This window comes from Protomyctophum bolini (assembly GCF_963924005.1).
Source record: "Protomyctophum bolini genome assembly, chromosome: 6".
In the NCBI taxonomy this organism is placed as follows: domain Eukaryota; kingdom Metazoa; phylum Chordata; class Actinopteri; order Myctophiformes; family Myctophidae; genus Protomyctophum; species Protomyctophum bolini.
The window spans coordinates 17,390,744-17,412,315 of NC_137867.1; the positions used below are offsets into that span (position 1 = coordinate 17,390,744).

The 21,572-nt window shown below is 44.4% G+C and overlaps 2 protein-coding genes across 2 annotated transcripts; both read left to right on the forward strand.

The window, feature by feature from the left end:
• The first annotated feature begins 287 nt into the window (after positions 1-287).
• On the forward strand, positions 288-11,643 carry lzts3b (leucine zipper, putative tumor suppressor family member 3b). Its single transcript, XM_080766078.1, has 7 exons — positions 288-523; positions 923-1,372; positions 1,705-1,872; positions 2,723-2,851; positions 2,941-3,132; positions 6,601-6,831; positions 8,647-11,643. The coding sequence occupies exons 1-7, from the start codon at positions 326-328 to the stop codon at positions 9,694-9,696; spliced, it is 2,418 nt and encodes an 805-aa protein (XP_080622204.1). The 5' UTR covers positions 288-325; the 3' UTR covers positions 9,697-11,643.
• A 651-nt stretch (positions 11,644-12,294) lies between these two features.
• Positions 12,295-19,456, forward strand: ubox5 (U-box domain containing 5). The gene is made up of 7 exons (XM_080765564.1): positions 12,295-12,537; positions 13,171-13,234; positions 14,617-14,718; positions 14,831-15,621; positions 15,958-16,598; positions 16,961-17,146; positions 19,029-19,456. Exons 2-7 carry the CDS (start codon positions 13,181-13,183, stop codon positions 19,244-19,246), a joined length of 1,992 nt encoding a protein of 663 aa, XP_080621690.1. The 5' UTR covers positions 12,295-12,537; positions 13,171-13,180; the 3' UTR covers positions 19,247-19,456.
• The last annotated feature ends 2,116 nt before the right edge of the window (positions 19,457-21,572 follow it).

Below are 21,572 nucleotides of genomic sequence, written 5' to 3' on the forward strand. Positions count from 1 at the left end.
GTGGGAGAGAGAGAGGCAACGTGAGAGAGGGGACAGGGGCAGGGACAGGGACCGCGACAGAGACTGGGACAGAGAGAGGCTGGAGAGGGAGCGAGAGAGGGAGAGGAACCGAGAGCGAGAGCGGGAGCGGGTGGAGAGGGAGAGGCTGGAGAGAGAACGGGAGCGCGAAAGAGAGAGAGCCAGGGAGAGGGAGAGGGAGAGGATAGAACGGGAGAAGATAGAGCGAGAGAGGGAGAGGGAACGGGAGAGGGAGAGAGAACGGGAGAGGGAACGGATAGAGGGCGAGAGGCTGGAGAGGGAGAGGGAACGAGAGAGGGACAGGGAGATGCAAGGTGGAAGTCTGGATGTCTGTGGGAACATCGTGGGCCTGGGAGCAAATGAGAAGAATGGGGGTGGCATGAGCCAACACCAGCAAAGAGAGATGACGGCTGGCCGAGCTGACGCTGACAACAATCCAACCAAACAAAACCCTCCCAACCATAACCCGCCCAAGATCCTTCCCGTGTCGGGAAAACTAGAGCAGGTAATTCCTAGTTTGGTAGACTCTGGTGAAATAGACTGTGTGTGCTCTAAAAACTAGGAGGTGAGTTTGATTTATCTAATCTGGAAAGTGACCCCTTTTTTAGGCTGTTGAGCCGCCTAACAACATACCAGGGGCGCAACAATTTACAATTTAGGCATTTAGCAGACGCTCTTAATCCAGAGCGATTTACAGTAAGCAGGAACAAAATAAATAGTCATCATGAATCATACGTATGCTAAGAACCTAACAGTGGAATATCTATATAATGATCTATGTATATTCTATATAGTGCTAGTACCTCAAGTAGTGCAAATATTTACAGTATCACTGTAAATTTGGCTTTGTGTTTCACTGTTTCAGCTTTTTTTTTGTCCCCTCCAATTCTTTCTAATAATACAGAACAACTCAGGGCTGGTTCGTCCCTCTGCCTTCAAGCCAGTCGTTCCCAAGAGCTTCCACTCCATGCAGAACCTCGTGGGCCAGGCAGGGGCTGGGAGTGAGGGGAAGACTGAGGGCAGGAATGAAGGAATGAATGAGGGAAGAGGCAGCAGGAGGGCTAGAGACGTCGGCACGGGAGAGTCAAGAGAGGTCCCAGAGGCCCTGCTTCTTGACCAGGACAGCCCGGTGCGGGCGGGCAGGACCGACGGAGGGGGAGATGGCCCCGAAGGGGTCCCAGGTGGGATGTCTGATTCCGGGAGGAACTCCTTGACTAGCCTGCCCACGTACACAGGATCTGGGTCCGGTTATGGGCCCCCAGCTGTCTTGGGACCTCTCAGTGCTTCCACCAGCCACATCAACAGGCTGGGGACGGTCGGGGCAGCCGCAGGCCTGGAGAAGCCAGGTTATCAGGTACGTCCTGCAAACACACAAAAGGGGTTGACAGGATCACCTTTGAAAAGAATATTACATTCTCTCACAAAATGAGTGATGGAAATAGCTAAGACAAATGTTGGTATTATTAGTGTGGATCCTACGTCCTCCTATTTTGAGATAATAGATTTACAGTAACATGTTTCGTAATTTCAAAATGGGTACACAGCAATTTACACACTTGTTCAGAAGCATTCAGATCCAAAAATAATATGTCAATTGCACATAGATAACTAAGACAAGAGCTTACAAAGGCTGTGTTGTTAGAGTGGGTCAGCATAATTCAACACAACAACGGCGGTGTCTTCCAGAACGGACTTAGTGCCTCTGACAGTGGCCGCTCCTCCTCTGGGAAGAGCTCCTCGTCCTATCAGAGGCTGAGCCACCTGAGCGACGCACCGGCACCGCTACGCCCCTCCCCTTCCTCTGATGACATCATCCAGGACCTGGAGGACCGGCTGTGGGAAAAAGAGCAAGAGGTCAGAGGTCACTCAGGGAGGCCTCATTTCTAGCTATGTTGTACTCACAGTAACTCCCAGGCACTATAACCCCCCACCCCTCAAATATATCTATCTCACTATAACCCCCCACCCCTCAAATATATCTATCTCACTATAACCCCCCACCCCTCAAAATATATCTATCTCACTATAACCCCCCACCCCTCAAAATATATCTTTTTCACTATAACCCCCCACCCCTCAAAATATATCTATCTCACTATAACCCCCCACCCCTCAAATATATCTATCTCACTATAACCCCCCACCCCTCAAATATATCTATCTCACTATAACCCCCCACCCCTCAAATATATCTATCTCACTATAACCCCCCACCCCTCAAATATATCTATCTCACTATAACCCCCCACCCCTCAAATATATCTATCTCACTATAACCCCCCACCCCTCAAATATATCTATCTCAAATAGCTGTCATTTTGTACTTTTGTTTGTATTTCTGGTTTGAACTACTGCACTGAGGCAAAGCTTGTCATGTAGGCAGGGTTTTAATGTGTGTAGCCCCCTTGATTCAAAATTCAACTTTGCTGGTATGAACGTGTTTAGCATCTTACAAATTGCAAGTTTATCATCCTTTTACCAACAGATGGCTTTAAAGCCATCACATAGTTTGCCAGCATTCCTAATCTTGGAAAGCTTTCTTGGCCCGTGGCCACAAAAGGTTCATTTTCGTGACTTTAGGGCCTGATTTATACTCGCAACAATGTATAAATTAAGTGTATAACGGTTCAACCCTGGAATGTCTTTTCTCCATCTCATACTCTTTGTATCTGTTGATCCCTCTCCGTTCCTGCTTTGCTAACAGGTGCAGCACATGCGGCGTAACCTGGACCAGAGTGAGGCGGCTATTATTCAGGTGTTTGAAGAAAAGCAGCGTGTCTGGGAGCGGCAGATGGATGAACTGAGACAGAACTATGCCTCTCGTCTGCAGCAGGTGACCCCCTACTTCAATTTGGGGAACAGGTGAAGGAGAAACACCATTAAGCCAACACTAACATACACACTCCACACATGACTCTGCAGGTTACACGGCGTGCCCAGCGCTCACAGACTGCCCTGCAGGCCCAGATCGCGCGTCTGTCCCAGGACAAGAGAAGGCTTCAGGAGGAGATGGCTGCTCTGCTGGCCCAGAGAGAAGATCTGGAGAGGAAGTGCCTTGACTATAGGAAGGAGCAGGCAGACATATTGCCACGCCTAGAGGAGACAAAGTGGGAGGTGAGACATGGTTCACGTGATTTGTGTGATTGTGGAGGCAATAGAGTCCTCGTTGGGCTTTTTGTGTGGCCCACTTCAGGTCCTTCGAGATGTGTATGCCCAGGAATTTGAAGTCGCAGCAATGTTCCACTACAACGCCGTCGATGTAGATAGGTGCATGCTCTCTCTCTCCTTTGCGATCAGCTCTTTGGTCTTACTGACGTTGAGAGCGAGGTTGTTTTCCTGACACCACTGTGTCAGTGTGCCAACCTCAGCTCTGTCTCTTCATCGTTTTCAATGAGGCCCATCACTGTAGTATCGTCCATGCACTTAATGATGACGCTCTGTGGCTGTATAATCATGTGTGTACAGGCAATAGAGGAGAGGGCTCAGCACACAGCCCTGTGGTGCTCCTGTGTTGAGGGTCAGGGCGTCCGATGTGATGTTTCCCATTCTCACCACCCGACCAATAGAAAGTTCAGTATCCAGCTGCACATGGCCGGGTGCAGGCCTAGATCCCTGAGCTTTGTGGCTAGCCTGGTGGGAATGATGGTGTTAAAAGCAGAGCTATAATCCACAAAGTGCATCCGGAGTCCCGGACACATCTGTTCTGCCCTCTCTTGTCCAGATGGGTGAGTGCAGAGTGTATAGAGCCAGGACAACTGCATCGTCGGTGGGTCGGTTCTGACGGTATGCAAATTGCCATGGGTCCAGGGTGGCCCGGCAGCACAGAGCAAATATAGTCTCTCCCTAGTCTTTTGAAACATTTGCTGACAATCGGAGTGAGGGCCACCGGTCTCCAGTCATTCAGGCACGCCACCTTGGATTGTTTGGGGACCGGTACCACGAGGATGACTTGCGCACATGAGCCTCCGAGATGGTTAAAGGGCTGGCCTCCACAGGTAGTGCAGGCGGTGGGAGGTTGTGGCTCCCTGGGTTACGCTCAAAATGAGCATAAAAGGTGTTCAGCTCCCCAGGGAGGGAGACAGAGGGACTTTCTTCCTCTGAAGTCTGTGATAGTCCAAAGCCTCTGCCGTCTCAAATTAGTCCAACTTGGTTGAATATTCCTTCTTCACTCTCCTGATGGTTTTCCGGAGCACTGCTCGGGTGTCCCCCAGATCACCGGATCTGATGGCGGCATTGTGTGTGAGGAGAGCGGCACGGAGCTCGCTGTTGAGCCAGGGTTTCTCGCTGGGGTAGGTCCTGATTGACTTCACTGGAACAACGTCATCTATGCATTTACCAATGAAACACATGGCTGTGTCTGAGAACTCATTGATTTTCTCAGCAGCATTCTGAAACATCTCCCAGTCTACATTTTTTGTTTGTTTCTTTCCGAATTCATACACACATTTATCTACCATCTGCTATTATTAGATTTTCCCGTGTGCCCCTGTGCCGATAGAGTTCTAATGCAGCTTCGTAGTTGTTTGTGCTTCATCGTGACCTTAAAATGTTGGCTTCTGTAAAGACACATATCAATGAACACAACTAAAGCTGATTATGGCAACATATAACATTGCAAAACCCTGTTTTTTATTTATTCTTTTTAATGAAAAAATATCAATTTCGTGTTGATTTCCCTATTTTTATTAGGAAGAACACTCCTGCTGGCTCTTTAGATCCAGATTTTCAAATAGTAATTAGTCAATGAAGAGCATTTTATGATCAGTGGAGTAACTATTGGCAAGGTAACTACACAACCCAAACCTCTACCAAAGTGTCCTATTGCTTTGGTCTCTATGTTGCCCCCATCTCCTCCTATTACCAGAGCATTATTGAGCCCATCCTACTGTTTTGCTCCACCTGTTTCTTTAATGTACACCTACTCAATCCCCCTGGGGGCAGCAGGGTGTACGAACAGGGTGTACAGACACAACACTGAGGTGCAGAAGGACTTGCTTTAGGAAAAGACAGATACCTGCAGCCATAGCTGCCTTAAACAATCGTGTGTTGTTGTTATTATTGCTGTATTGCTGTTATTGTGTACTGTTGTGTTGCATCATGCATGTATTGTTGCCTGATGTGTACAGTGCTGTGGAAAGAAGTTTCCCCTTGGGAACGTCTAAGTCTATAACAGCCTTTTAAAACCAATAACATTATCTGTGACATTCTTCTCTATTCCAGTTAGACTCCCCTTAATATATTATGCCTTAATATTTGTGCTTCGGGGATGTATCCACGTTACTCGGCAGAGAAACTAATATTCTAGCGTAACATTACTTTTAATTAAATAAATAATATGCAGTAGAATTTTAAAGTAACTTCCCAAACACAGCTGATTCAGCCTTCTGTCATATAATTTACCCAAAGTAATGAAAGCAATGCCACTCACCCACCCTTAAACCCGATTCCTGCATGCAGAGAAAAGCAGACCTACAAGCTGACAGCGCGTCACATCCGCAACACGTTGTGAGCTTGTAGGTCGGCTATTCTCGAGATCATAACATAAGACTGTCACTGATTTGCACTTTACTGACACACTTTTAATGTGTTTAGGACTTCCATTCGGACTTCTAAGCAACATGATACTAACATGCACTATACTGAATGCACTACATGTAGGGTGACCAGATCCAAAGCCACTTGTCCCACACAAGCGATACTGGAGTGCCGGGTTAGCAACTTACTACTTCAGCTGCTATTAAATGCCTTGATGTCATATTCTACCATAGGCCTATTGGCTATCATTTATAAACTCCTCTGGTGTCTCACATTTTGTTTTAAAATCATGCTTTATTTTTATTTTTACGCTATTTTAACAGACATTCACAATGTGGGACACTGGGACAGGCAGGGTCTCAATTTGTGGGACGCCTGAAAAGTCTTGGAAATGAGGGACTGTCCCATGCAAATAGGTCACCCTAACTACATGTGATTTAGGACCTCTGTTAATTACAAGATACTGATTCTAACATGTTGCTTTCTACGGCTTTTTGTGCTCTACTTGTATTCCATTCTTTACTGCTAATTCTTTTCTTTTTGCACCCTGAGCTGCAAACTTGAAAGCCTGCATAAACCAGAGTTTAATCTCACTGTTACCTGTAATTGTGTTGTGACAAATGAATAAAGTTGATTGACTGATGATAAACCACCAAACCTGAGACATAGGGTAGGTAGAAGCTCATTTAAATATACAGGGGTGCAGGAGGATTGGAACAAATTAAATGTGCCCAGTCTTTGAACATTTTTAAAAATATGTTGAAAAAGTGGCTGAAGGGCAAGTTAGTATAGTGCTGTATTTATCTATTATTTATTGTCTTTTGTTTATTGATCTATGATGGCCGGTTGTAAATGTCATTAGTATTGTAATGTTAGTAGTACACATGTTCTTCTTATCATATGCTGTAACAATGTATTTATTTATTTGGATCACAATGGAAATAAGTCCTCTGACTTTTTGTGCAATCCTGATAATTCTGTACTGCTCTCCTATGAATTGTATCATGAATATATCAAATAAATCAAATCAAAATCCTCGTTGGGCAGGTGTGTCAGAAGGTCGGTGAGATCTCTCTGCTCAAGCAGCAGCTGCGGGAGAGCCAGAATGAGGTGACACAACGAGCTGGAGAGATGGTGGCTCTGAGGGGCCAGCTGAAGGAGCTCAACGCCCAGCTGAGGGAACGGGAGGATGTGATGCTGGGTCTGAAGGACTCCTACAGCACCAAGACAGTGGAGCTGGAGAAGTGTGAGGTGGAGCTTAGGAGGACTCTCTCAGAGGTACAGCATGGATGGCATGCATGCACGCATGTATATTAGGCATGTTATATATTGTAAATCGATTCAAATCGTTGCAAACCGGTGATAAACAGTAGCGGGCTTGTAAAAAAAGAGAAGAAAATACAGGATCTTTGTGATAGAATAAAAACAAAATTCAGTCATTACTACTACTGTATTGAAAAGAGCACAAGCGAAGAAAGTTAAAAGAGAAAGAAAATACTCGATTTGTGTAAGAGAAATAATAATAATAATAAAAAATCACACCCGTGTGAAGTGAGTGGTGCAACTCCGTGTGGGGGTCCCCAGGGGGTCCCCGGAAGTTCCATACCCACAGGAACGCGGCCAGGGTGCTGGCCCAGTTCCGGCGAGTTAACGGTAACAGAGTTACCGTGTGGGGGTCCCCAGGGGGTCCCTCTACTGTACTGTCATTGTACTGTACTGTAACACCCCAAATCATCATATATACAGTTAACATGTGTGTGTGTGTGTGTGTGTGTGTGTGTGTGTGTGTGTGTGTGTGTGTGTGTGTGTGTGTGTGTGTTAGGCTGTGCAACAGTGACACTTGGTTGTGAAAACCAACCAAACGCAGTTTTCGTGCTCGGACCCAGGGACAGACCCAGGGACCAGGGGGGCAGTCAGACAGATATTTTGTGAAGCTACTAAGGAAATCGGGATTTCCTGAAAGTTCATATAATAATGGCCTGTTGTGGCGCTGTCATTGGGCCCAAAAAAACCCATAGCCCCATAGAAGTCCATGTATTTGGGTCCAACTTCACCTAGACTGTATTACCTTAATAAACATGGTCATGAATACTTTCTGCTTCCAGTCACTTAGTTTAAAGTCTCATTTCTAATGTCATAATATTCTTTTTGGAAAATTATGGTCCCATTTATAAAAATAATTACCATAAAGTCGCGTATGTTCTGAGGGGCGTGGCTACCGTTACAGTCTATGATCGGGATTCCCCACCCACTCGAGTCAAAATAAAAACCAACGGAGAAGAAGGGGGGAAGTCCTGCCTCGTTGTCTGGGCCAGCCAATGGCCAGCTGGGCCCAAACGGATCTAGAAAGATGGCGATGTACAATTCAAGGACTGACAGGCTTCATTTTACGTTCATGTTAGACCCGTGGAACGCTTTGTCCATATCTTTTACAGTCTATGCCAGGGACCCAGGGACAGACCCAGGGACAGACCCAGGGACAGACCCAGGGACAGACCCAGGGACAGACCCAGGGACCGACCCAGGGACAGACCCAGGGACAGACCCAGGGACCAAGGGACAGACCCAGGGACAGACCCAGGGACAGACCCAGGGACCCAGGGACAGACCCAGGGACAGACCCAGGGACCCAGGGACCGACCCAGGGACAGACCCAGGGACCAAGGGACAGACCCAGGGACCCAGGGACAGAACCAGGGACCCAGGGACAGACCCAGGGACCCAGGGACAGACCCAGGGACAGACCCAGGGACCCAGGGACCCAGGGACCCAGGGACCCAGGGACCAAGGGACAGACCCAGGGACAGACCCAGGGACACACATAGCTACTAAATAGAGTGGTTGCAAATGTTCTGTTCAGGCTATGTGTGTGTATTAAAAAAATCTGGACATAGGGACATTGCTGTTCCTTGGAGTGGTTGCACCACTCAAAAAGAAAAAACACACTTGCACGCACGCACACACACACACACACACACACACACACACACACACACACACACACACACACACACATACACATACATATACATATATAAATAACATTTGCTTATACAATTGGTTTAATTTTGTTTTTTGTCTCCCTTTCCACAGGTGTCGATGCTCAGAGAAAAACTAGGTGTGTTTGAGGCAGAGGTGCTTACTTTAAAACGGGCTCTAAGTGAGTTCAGCAGAGGACAGGAAGCTCTCATGAACCAGCCCCATATAGCAGCAGGCCTACTGCCACCATGGGGAGCTCAATACTGCCCACGCACCCCCTCTGAACCCACCTCAACCTCCCTCATCCCCACCTCTGACACGCTGCTCAGTCTCCAGAGCGATGAAGCCAAAGCCCAGAGGCAGGAAGCTCAGAGACAGGAGAGGCAGCAGCGCGAAGAGGCCCAGTGGCGTGAGATGGTGCAGCACCGGCAGGATTCCCAACTGCACCAAGATGTGCAACTGCGCCAGGAGACCCAAATGCGGCAGGAGGCCCAAATGCGGCAGGAGGCTCACCTCCGTCAAGACGCTCATCTCCGCCAAGAGGCCCAAATACGCCAGGAAGCCCAACTGCGCCAGGACGCCCACCTCCGCCAGGAGGCCCACTTGCGCCAGGAGGCCCATTTGCGCCAGGAGGCCCAGCTAGGCCAGGAGGTCCAGCTGCGTCAGGAAGCCCATCAGCCCCTAAGGGGCCAGGACGGCCACTGGGACGAATCAGTAGATCTGCGCAGGCAGCTGGAGCAGCTGCAGGCAACGTTGCGGTTGGAGCGGCAGCAGCGGGAGCGCCAGGCCCTGAACTTCGACCAGGAGAGACACACCTGGCAAGATGAGAAGGAAAGGGTTTTGAAATACCAGGCACAGCTACAGCTCAGCTACGTGGAAACACTACAGAAGAATCAGGCTTTGGAGAAGCGTATGGGACAACTCGGAGCCAAACCGGCTCCCGATTCCACTACTACTCCATCCCCTTCTTCTTCTAACTCTCCACCTCCTCCGCCAGCCCTGTCCCCTACCACTCCCCAGCCACCAGGCTCTCTGCCTGCTCCCATTGCCCTCACCCTCTCCCCACCCTGTGAGGACCAGAAGGGCCCTCCGTCTCTCCATCAGCTTGCCCCGCCTTGGGCAGGCCCATCACGCCTGGAAAGGATAGAATCTACTGAGATATAAAGACACACAGTCCCGTTAACAAATACAATACAGTGGCTACTGGCTACACTACAATACAGTACATGGAGATGAAACCTCAATTCAAACAAAAACTGTACAGTTTGATATAAAAAAAACACTATTCATTCACATTGAGAGTGAACACAAATACAAGCAACTATAGATACTAAAGAGTTACAAAGGCCTACCATTGAATTCAACCATAGCAAAATAAGAAACACTACTGAAATGGGAATATTACTATGTTTAATCAATGATGAGGATGAACCTCCTGAGTAGCCTTTCTTTCACAGGTTGCATAACTGGACTATGTTCACAAAAGGTGTGCCCCGCTGATGGCCGGCATACACATAAACATTGACATGACAATGCTTAGAATACAGCACCAATGCAGGGGTCATCTGACGACCACGCTAGAAAAGGACCAAGAAAATCAGGGATATTGTCTGATCATTGTTACCTAGAATATTATGCGCTATTTATTCATTGTGAGTGTGTCAGTGATAACATAAAAGAATTAGTAGGAATTAGTGGACAGAGTGTGTGATGGTAAATTGCATTTTTGGCCAGAGAGCGCCTTATTCCAAATCCTCCCAGCATGTATAACAATGACCTATTGCTGATGAACAGAAGAATAGAATATCAAGGTATTTTTAATGTAAAAGAAAAGCTATCGTTTAGCACACCAATTAGACTATTTTACGACTAGACTGTTTAGTTTAAATCCCAGCATATGTATGGGATTTCTGTGACATTTAAGTCGGTTAGATACATGCAAAATGTCACAGATTGATTGATTGTTAATTCCGTTTTTAGGTCATATCACGCACAGGGTTCAACCCTGGCTCAAGACATCAAACTATATCATTAAGAATAACAGAGTTTATATTTTCTACAAAGTGACTGCAGTGAATAGGTTTGGTAGATAATCATCCCAATCTCTGAATAATAAAGTTCAGGGACCTGGAAGAACCTGGTTCAGACCGCCTGCAGTGACAAGAGATGAACTCTAGAGGTCAGCATAGAACTTGTACGGTGCTACCAACTCGAGAGAGGGCCAGGAGAATGATTTCTATTTTTCTCATTTAACTGGGCAAAGGTGCAAGGAAAATATGAATGGAACATAATGTGAATTTGGCTATTGTAATTTATTATTATTAATTATCTTATTTTCTGAAGAAGCAGTCAGAATCCCCAAAGTTTATAAATTATATAGAATGTATGACAGACCAGAAAGATGTTTATTGCAGTTATAGCTACATTGTGTGTGTATGTACGTGTGTGTGTGTGTGTGTGTGTGTGTGTGTGTGTGTGTGTGTGTGTGTGTGTGTGTGTGTGTGTGTGTGTGAGTGCGTGCACATATGAAACGTTTCAACATATGAGATTGAGCATAGAGGGACAAGTGGCAATACAGTGCAGAATAGAGTAGAGTGCCGAATTAAGGCAGAGCAAAGTATAGAGGCGTGAGCTGAGTGACACACTGAGACAGTGACAGAAATGTCATTTTAAACTGAGGAAAGCTAAAAGCCTGATGACAACGGTATACGTGATCCTTTTATGAAAACACTTTCATTTCGCCTGTAGTTCACTCGGCTCTGAAAGGGCAGAGGGAAGTCCGAAAATCAGACAAGTAGTGATGCTGTCTTGGCTTTTATATATGTTGTTTATGCCAGCATACAAAGATGTTGCTTAAGAATATTAACTATTTATCACTGATGTATTACATAGTATTATCATCTTTATTATTGTTATGAAATGGTGAAATGACAGAGTAAATATGTGCCATTTATTTATTTAATTTCTTTTTTTTAAATCTGTGTAGATAGCCTGTTGGCCTATCATAATGGTGCAATCACCGCAACCCTGTCCAAAAATGCTGTTCCTTTTGATGTAGGTGATGTAAATGTAGTTATTGTATTGTTTAGAGGACAAAATGCTACCAATTTCATAAATGTCTCTTATTTATTGTTTGCATTTATGTTACTGTTACTGTTCTGGCTTGATTAAAATCATCCCTTGGCTAAATTCAGCAGAACCAATAAAGATGTGTGGGTAATAGATTGGTTAAAAACCGTTAACTACCTATAGGAGTCTATCTTGGAAGGATTTGCATTTAATTCTTCATTATCCTTGTCTTACAGTCTACCCACCCAATCAAAACCACATACATGAAATGGCAGTGACCAAATGCTTCTGTTGATGCGGCTAGTGAGGATAAAGGAGTTCATAAGTCACAAGGCAAGCAACCATTTGGTAATGACTGCAGGCTGTCTCGGGTGGCATACTCATCATAGGGCATCAGGAGAACTGGGCTGGGCCTGGGCACCTGAGACAACTGGGCCCATTCCCCATTTTTCATTTAAAAGCCCTGCATTTCTAATCACTCATTCCGCAGTTTTACATTTTAAAACCCATTTCAAATTTTACACAATAAAATAATTAATTAATTAATCAATCAATCAATCAAACAATCAAACCATACTTCAGATCAGAAGGTGGCGGTAATGCACCAAAAAGCTGGATGCCAACCACCGTACAACAATAATAGTAATACGAAGAAGAGTACCTTCTCGGTATCCGTAGTAGATAATGCTAAACTTTTAGCTAGCAGCGTACTGTCTGTGAAGAAATAGCTTTCAGTTGAACTAATTAAAATAAATATCATTTTATTTTAGCTGCAAGTAAAGAGTGGAGATATAAAGTCCTATGACTTGAGTCCTATAATAACGCATAGCGGCATAGACAGACAGTGGTGGAATTTAAGCCACCAAACAATGTAAATTAATCGTAACCCAACACAACAGCAGACTGACTTGCAGCCATCAAGATATAAATAATACGGTAAATTATATTCTTAGGCCTATATGCCACAGCACTGAAAGTACGTTGCCGGTTATACACAAATATGTTCATAGAGAAATACTATTCAGAACTCCGGTTGTAATTGTGTCATTTGACTGGGTTTAAACTCTAAACGCACCCTGTTTTCAAGTTGATCAGTAGCCATGGTACACATGACGCTCGTACTTCACGTCATGTTTCAGGAATTCAGGGCTAGTCGATCAGAATCAGATGATGATGCTCTCTGCCTGGCTAGCTCTGGTCCATAGCACCCCTAATGCCCTTGCTGCCTTGCATTAGGGCTATGGACTAGCTCTGGTCCAGCTAGCTATGGACCAGAGCTACTCTCTTGCATGATGCAAGTGATGCAACAGCATTGAAAATGACCGCCATTCCATCTTAAGGGGTCAAGGTTATTTCATTTCCATAAATTAGACCATGTCGCCATGAGCCTGAGCCATATATGTGTGCATGTTCACTAAGCAATGGTATTCGTAATGGGTTAAGTGAATTACCTGCAATTCGAAACTGGCCCCAGTAAAATCTGAATCGCCTCACTGTATATGTTTCTTATTATATTTCAATCAATCAATCAAATGGAACTAAACTTAAAACACATTTTTCTATTCACAGGTGAGAGAACATGGTTGTGAATCTCTGCCAGACACATTTTCAGACCACAGTGACAAGTAACAAGGTATGATGACGCATTGCAATGTTACTTGATAAGCACAGACCAAAGGTGATATAGAAGAGGGGAAAAAGGCCAAAGGTGAAAAAATGAAACATATTGAGAGACAAGATCTTGTCCTTCAAGATGTTTCACATAATCACACACTGTGTGGATTGGGGAACAGATTCACAGTCGACCTTGCCATGTGCTTGTTTATGCTCTGATATTTTCTTGAACGGTCCTTATAATGTATTGCTGAATGGGTAGAGATGTCGTCTGGGAAACACAAAGTCCCTTTGTGTCCTGGCCTATAGTTATGTGTCCCTGAGCAACACACTTACCGTAACTTATCCCTAACTGCTTCCCTGTCATATGTTTTCTCCCATCGTTTTGTCCACTGAAAATTGTGTTTAAGTCTGTACTGGTGTATCAGTGTGGCCTACTAACCTAGATACTAAATGTTTACAATAAAATACTTTTTAGTTAACTTGTTCTCACTGTACACACTTAATTAACAAAACAATTGAGTCAATTGTGGGTAATGTTTCCAAACGGCAAAATCCTGAGTATCAGTTTAACGTAAAGTGTAAAAATGCACCAATGGTGAATACAGTTACTACCACAGTATGCCATTATGTCTTGTGATGAAGAATTTCTATTCTGGTGGAAGTTGAATCGTCCAGATAATAATGTCCCTGTCCCACAACATATCAGGCTGGTTTGAGGAGCATGAAAACAATAAGAATATGCCATCGTGGCAGCACAGTCTCCGCATGTCAACCATTCGAAACCCCTGTAGCCAAATTCCAAAATCTTCCTCACTCACCTCCTGACCACTCATGACTTTAGTTCCGCCTCCGAGCATGGTGACTCAAGATTTGAGTCCGGAGGAATCAAGCAGGTTAGACTGACATTTCTGCCTGCTAGCCTCTGTCCTGCAGATGCCATGTTGTATTGGACGTTGTATTTCTCTATTACATGCTTATTAATTGAGATATTTGACATGCATTCTACCACACCCAATAAACGGCATGATGTGTAAATAACGATCAAACCATTATTAAATGCTTTGCTTCAGTTGAGTGCCAAGGTAATTGTAGAACCTCTAAGAGTTCTGTCTTCTTGTGAATGTATGCATTCATGTCAATGCATGTTTGCTTGGGGTGCGCGCGCTTTTCCGACACACCGAAGATCCGAAGCGGGGGGACATGCGATGCGATGCGAAAAAGCGATGGTCCGACATGTGCTGCTCCCGTGCTTGCGGTTATGGTTAGGTTAGGATTGAGGTTTCGGATCAATAGTATGTCGGAACTAAAGCCTGCACCCGTTTGCTTAGTTAGGGTTGTTTTCTGTACAGATAAATACCATTCTCATTTATTGTCTCTTTGGCATCCACATGTATACAGTTATGTGCCGATGGGTATGACGTCACCAACCTTCTGTCAGTCGACCCTGCTGTCCGGAGGCGGGGCTTTAAGCTGGAATACTTCCTGCGTCCACCTGTGCAGGTACATGATGCTGTCTGTTGTACAGTTTTTATTTTACTGCTCGTTATGACTGCTCATCTTTGATCATAGCATTGTATTATCATTAATCTGTCAATTCATACCATTCTCCCAGGTGACTCTGAAGTTTGCCATCCAGGTGGAGCTGTGCCGAGTGGATGTGGAGCTATGGTCATGGGGCATGGACCGAGGACAGGCATGCAAGAAGGTTGAGATCAGTACCAGCTCAGATCCTCTACCTGCCCTGGCTCCTGGGCCTAAGCAAGGCCAGCGAGAGGACCAAATAAAGACTGTGGGCCCAGGCCAGCATGGGAAAGCCCAGACCCAAGAAAGACACCCGCATTTAAACAGTAGGTCTAATGGACAACAGTGGAGCTTTCAGTGGAGCCAAGTGGAGCCATGTTCTCCCCAGTGGGGACAACATGGCCTTGAGGAGCCCCAACAGAGAGGCTGTGGTAACAGGCAGCATAGGGCCCCTCTGCAACCTCAGTCAAACATTGAGACCAGTTATGCAGAGCCAGAGTTTAAACGAATGGGCCTCTGTGAAGTCAGGGAGAAGACCCTGGTGTGCTTCTCCCATCCGCACTTTCGGCCCCGGACGCCATTTATCTCCCCTCCCCCACCACAGCCTGCAGACTGCCATCAAGAACAGCTGTGGAGCAGGCAGGCGTGGTCACTAGGCTCTGTGACGCAGCTTCGCGTGACAGTACCGTATGGCGGCGCTGGCTCAGCGTTGGGGCTCAAGGCTCTGGCAGTGTGGGGACTGCCTGCTAAATGCTGCTCTGCAGCCGAGGTAGAAAGATTTAAGAGTGCCCATGAGTCAAGTCAAAGGCTGCTGCCATCACCTAGATTTTGGGCTCCATCTATGAATCAACCAGCACATTTACCGCCAGCAGCCACACCTAGGTATATATTAACTTTTCTTGATGTATAAGTGAGTGATTGCGCAGGTTTTGTAGTTGTGATGTTTTGAAACGTGCACAGCTGGTGACTACTGACTAATGATTCCTTTTTATTATTTATAAAATAATGGTCCTATTCCTGTATTTTCTACTTGGTTTGTTAGGTATATATTCTAATTTAATTGTGTTGTTTATTACACCTCAATGACTTCATTAATTTGTGTCATATGTCGCTCACTTTTCTATTGGTTATGACAAATGAATACACTGGATTCACTGTGTATTGTCGCTGTTACCAATTCCATAGTAATTTCCTGTTCACTATGTTATGTGACTGCAGTTGCCTTTCAGTCCCAGAAGAGTTCCTTGACCCCATAACCCAGGAAGTGATGTCACTGCCAATGCTGCTGCCCTGTGGCATGTCGGTGGACAACACCACCCTGGAGGAGCAAGAGAAGAGAGAAGCCACTTGGGGTCGCCCCCCCAGTGACCCTTTTACAGGCGTTCCGTTCACTGCAGCCTCCAAGCCCCTCCCCAACCCTCAACTCAAGAGCCGCATAGATCGTTTCGTGCTGCAGACGGGGCTGGGCCTGAGAGAGGGAGCTCTGGGCAGACATGGGGAAGGAGAGAAACCCCTGGCGTCCAGGCTCTTGGATCATAAGGTAGAGGGAGAAAACAAGGATGCAAGTGGTAACAAAGGGATAGTCAGCCGTGCCATCAACCATGATGTTAGTAACAGACACCTGGAGATGGAGCTCAATGGATTAGGAAATGGAAATGGCATGGCAAATCCTCAGCCTGGGAGATCAGGGGCAGGTCATCTCACCAAACATATTGCAGACTCTGTAAGACAAAACAAACGAGAACGAAGTGGGAAAAGCAAGGAAGCCCCACCACCACCCACAGATACCTTGATCAGGTCTAGCCCAAACAAACAGCTGTTACCTGAATGCAAAAGAACAAAAACGGACAAAGTCTCTGGTGAGTAGTATATAAAAAGAAGATATGATATGATATGATATAGTACTTAGTCAGTTCACACTGAAATTTGTCTTGCGACACAGCAGCCAAGTATGCAGAACACATATATACACACATTTGACATAACACAAAGAACAAGACAATTTACATACATAAAGACATGAAGACAAGAGCAATATCCACCGCTTAGATTATCCTGTGGCTACTACAACTCTTGATTAAGCCGCAAGGTTGACTGGTGGACAAAGGACCTCTTTAGTCTCGCAAGATAGAACCAAGTCAGCCCAATGTACAGTAGGTTCAGTAATGGTGAATTTACTCACACATGCGACCCGCCCTTCACATTCTGTCTTCCTCTACAGCTCCGAGCAGCAGCTCTCATGAGCAGCGCTTGTCGTCCAGCTTGGATGAGGCCCTTGTCCTGGCAATGCGTGGTCGACCGTCCTTCACCTCTCACCACTCCCAGTCGAGTGGGGTTACCATTGATACTGACACAGCGCTGGAGCCACCTCGCACCTCTCAGAGTTCCGCTACAGAGTCCCCAACAGGTAGGATCGGTTTGGGATTAAGACTGTGTCTAGTCTGTGATGTACTCGTAATATTATAGCGGCAACACAATTGAGACGATTTCCAATCTTCACAGTTAAGCTGTATGTCACAGCACTGTCCATCAAGGCCCTATCCCAGTCGCAGTTTCCTAGGTCAGGGTTGTGATGTACTGGCTTCATTGGCTTACAGTCCAGTCAGTTTTAAGTTAGTCTCTCGAGACAGACTCGCATCAAAAGAGGGCACAGTTTATTTGCCGTTGGGTTCTCAGATTGGTTTTAAGTAAAAATGGGCCCAACGCAGGACAAATTATTTACTAAGAATTACTTTATTAAGAATAATTTTTTTTGATCCTAATGCCCTCCGACATTTTAGAGTGCCACTGATTGGGTAAAATGGGTAATATTGGAGGTTCTATGTGCAACAACAACTATAAAACATTTTGGTGTTTTTTCTTAAGTTTTTGGGGTCTTTCAACAACAACAAAAAAAACAAAAAACTGGATATTCTAATGTATTATGCCTGTTCCACTGCACATGGGTCTGTGCTTTACTGAGCACATTTTCTAGTTCAGGATTTTCTTCAATACAAAACGGGATGTATTTACCCCTTTCTCATTTAAGAGAAGACCTCTGATGTATGGATATTTGATAGCCATTAGATAATGACTTGGCAAGTAATGAAGTGAACGTTTATGAGCAGGGAACAAAACATCTGCCAAGGAATTTAAATTACATTGGCCCCAATATCATCTATTTGTTCATGAGATATGGCTGATTCTATCTTTTTGACCATGACCTAAATATTAACCGTCTCTGTGGGGCAGCCAGCTGAAGTTTTATGAAAATCCAGGTATGGTAATGTAGACAAAAAAGACTTAAGTGATGATAAAGGTCCAAATTCACTGATTCACAACAATTTTGAAATGCTTCTGTCATACAGCATGGAAGTTCAGAAAATGAACAAGCGATAAAATGGATGTGACGTCCTCCTCCCTGCTTCCGTTTCAGTGCAGATTTGTGCAGATTTGTTTTCCGATATAAATCTAAATAATTTTAGCATACTGTATATAGCTTGCTTCTGAATAGAAACGGAAATAGTTGTCTGGCTACACATGACTATAACAGAGGTTCCCCGTGTTGGTGCTGTGTATTATTGTTCATGAGGAACTGACATTGGTTCAAATCAGTTCAAATTCAGTCAGCGTCAGTCATAATTGTAAGTAGGAGAAAGGGGTATAGGGTGGAAGTCCCACAGAAAATACAAAACCATAACATACAGTAGGGCAGGCTACAATTTCACTGTAGCATGAAATTACAGGTTTCCAAGAGAAAAATGTTGTTACGAGCTTCATGCTACAACAAACAAAACAGGTGACAAATAGCTTTTGGATTGTTCATTAATTTATCTGAAATGCAAATTTGTAGGAGAGTTGTAGGCTCTCATAACAATGCTTCAGTGTTGTGCTACTTCATTGATACATTCACTGCAGTTTATATTTAGGTGTATTTATTGCCAATTACACTTTATTCAGCGCACTTCCGGTTTCCTTGAACACGTACACTTCCGGAGTCCGTAACTGGATGTTGAGTCTTGTGCTTCCCCTGCGGCCGCAGAATGCTAAATCAAGCGGAAGAGGCCCTAGTCATCTTACTGAATTTGCGCGGTGACACGGCTGAATGTTGGTCGCAAGCTGTGAAATTGTAATAGTCATAATTGGTCCATTATTCTCAAATCTTAAATGTTATTGTATGAAAACCTGAGTCTAGGTGACCCATTATAATGTGGCTGTTGAAAGATGAATTGGAACATTTCAGGCTATTAAGATTTCTGTGCAAACCTCCTGAGTCAATGATAAAGTTCTCCCTCGCTCTTGTTTCCCAGGTGAATCAAAGTGTTCTCAGTGTTCCTGCTCCCTCTCACAATACGCCACATCTACGTCTGTCTACCGCCTACGTTGTGGTCACTTTCTATGCCGCTCCTGCCTACACAGAATGTCACGGCCACTAAACACCATTACTTTAGAAACGCACAGTCACATATTGTGCCCAACATGCCATACACCTGCCCCCTGCAGTGACATAATACGTGTGCATCACTAACGGATCACATTCAATGACAGCATTCCAATGCAACTGAAAGCTGAGAAGTCATTGAACATTATGTTCTATTTAGGTGGAGATAAGCGTTGAAGACTTGAATTCCTATCTACTGTATGCCTAATGTTTAGGAAGAAAATCAAGGAAGTCTATGTAAAGTTACTTGTTTGATAGTTTCTTTTGTATTCTTTCTTTTCATTTTTGTATATTAAGTTGCAAAATATTAAACGATATAAAATACGTACATGTGTGTGCCTTGGGATTTTTAGTAAAAACCATAACTGTGAAGCCTCACCACCTCCTTGCTCAACCCTAAATGTGTGTCTGTGGAACGGAAAATAAAGGCTTAAACGGAAATCTCCTTATCTATTCTTGCCGATGTACCATGGTGATGTAATAGCCCATGAGCCAGTCTCAACCTAAACCTACCCTACACTGCCACTCTTTTTCAAAAATGTTGCAAAAATTGCTCTAAATCTGTCAAAATGCTGGGTGTTTAAGCTTGTAAATGTACTGTTTTTGAAAACCACTGCATCATAGCTGCACTATGTATGTATTTGTGGCTATTTCTTCATTTGTGTTCTTTTGATATTACTAGAAAGGTTCTCATGGATTCTGCCTAACCAACAATATCAATGACCCTTGTTCACCTCCCACTTCTCCATCTCTTTTTGTCTCTTCTTGGAGATGCACATGCGATTGCAGACTTGGATTTGAGGTTGTTATGCAGTGATACACACATCACTTGCTTGAGGTACTGGGTTGGAAAGTATGAAGAAAAAGAATAGAGCTGCACACTCATCTGCTCCAATGTAATTTAACGTTTCCAGCCAAGGCTAGTTTGACAAGATGAAGTGCCTTGGCTCGAAACGTCGTTAAATTACATTGGAGTAGAAAATGAACGTTTTGGGGACAGTGAAGTAGAAGAGGTATATAGAACAACTTAAAGAATGTAAGAAGGCTATTTAAAAAAAAAAGAAGAATGCCAAGAGTCAGCCACTCTACATGCTGTATTAACCCATCCTTTCTTTTGGTTAGACAGCACAGCAGGAAGAGGCACACAGCACAATCACTGAAGCTTCATTGAAGTATTGTCATTCTATGTCCTCGCTCAAAGTCTTTAGTCTTTTTTCACGTGGAATGTCAGAAAATCTGTACCGGTTCAGAGAGGTGGAGAGAAAACACGATTGTATTGGTTTTCAGCCTGCACAACAGCATAAAGGTTTATATGTTTCCATGACAACTTGATAACACTTAACCAAGATCGTGATCCTACATCTGTTTAGTAAGAAGACTGAAAGCAATCCATGAATGTGTCACAATTTTCATGGGAAGTGAGAACAGATAGAAGATCAAATTGTGAGCGGGTAAAGGGACCGTAGAAAGTGTATTAGAAACGGCTTCAGATATAAATGAAAGAGTTAAGTTATAACCTATTAATAGGTTGTGACATGACATGGCTGAATGCTGTTCACAAACTGCCATCAAATATTTGGAATAGTTGGAGTTGATCCATGCTCATCCACTATGAAAGGACTTTCAAATCTACTAGTATTTCTTGAATCATTGCACCTCCGTGTTATCAGTTTAATCACATTATTCTCCTTATCCCTTGCATTCATTCAGATGTGCAATCTTATGTAGCATTTACCAGTAAATCAGCTGCATAATCTGAGGAACATAAGCCACTGCATGCAAAACAGCATTGACATTGAAAATAAATAATTGACCTAGACTCATGTCTATTCAAAATTCTAATCTTGTTTCGTGCTTTTCCCCACCAAAATTACTTCAATGAGATCACCTTTCACATTCTGTCATATTTTAATACCTTTGATGTCAGATTCCATCCATAAACCCATGGGGTCTACCATCTCAGTAAGATGTGTGTGTGTGTGTGTGTGTGTGTGTGTGTGTTGTCTTGTCAAGCTACATCTTGGTAAACACATGCGCTCAAAACAGCTAATGTAGCCTACTTAATCAGTGCGCTCATTGGAATAAATCTAATTAGTTGTCACTGAGTTCAATTTGTTGTTCATCTTAAGCCGGCCTTTTGTGTGTGCCATCATGCCACTCATTAGAAATGTGATGCCAAACTAATCATAGCACAGTCTTGAATACTGACTAGCCATCTTCTGCAGCCAGTTTAGGTACATTGTTGTTTTCGTGTGTATATTTGTTTGATGGAGCATATGTTATGCTGAGAGGGATGTGGCGCGACCTTACTCACTTTCACACAACCTCCCAGCCCCCCCCCCCCCTCCTCCTCCACTGCGCGTATGAATAACAGAACAAGATAACACTGACGTCAAATGTGACAGTCGAATGC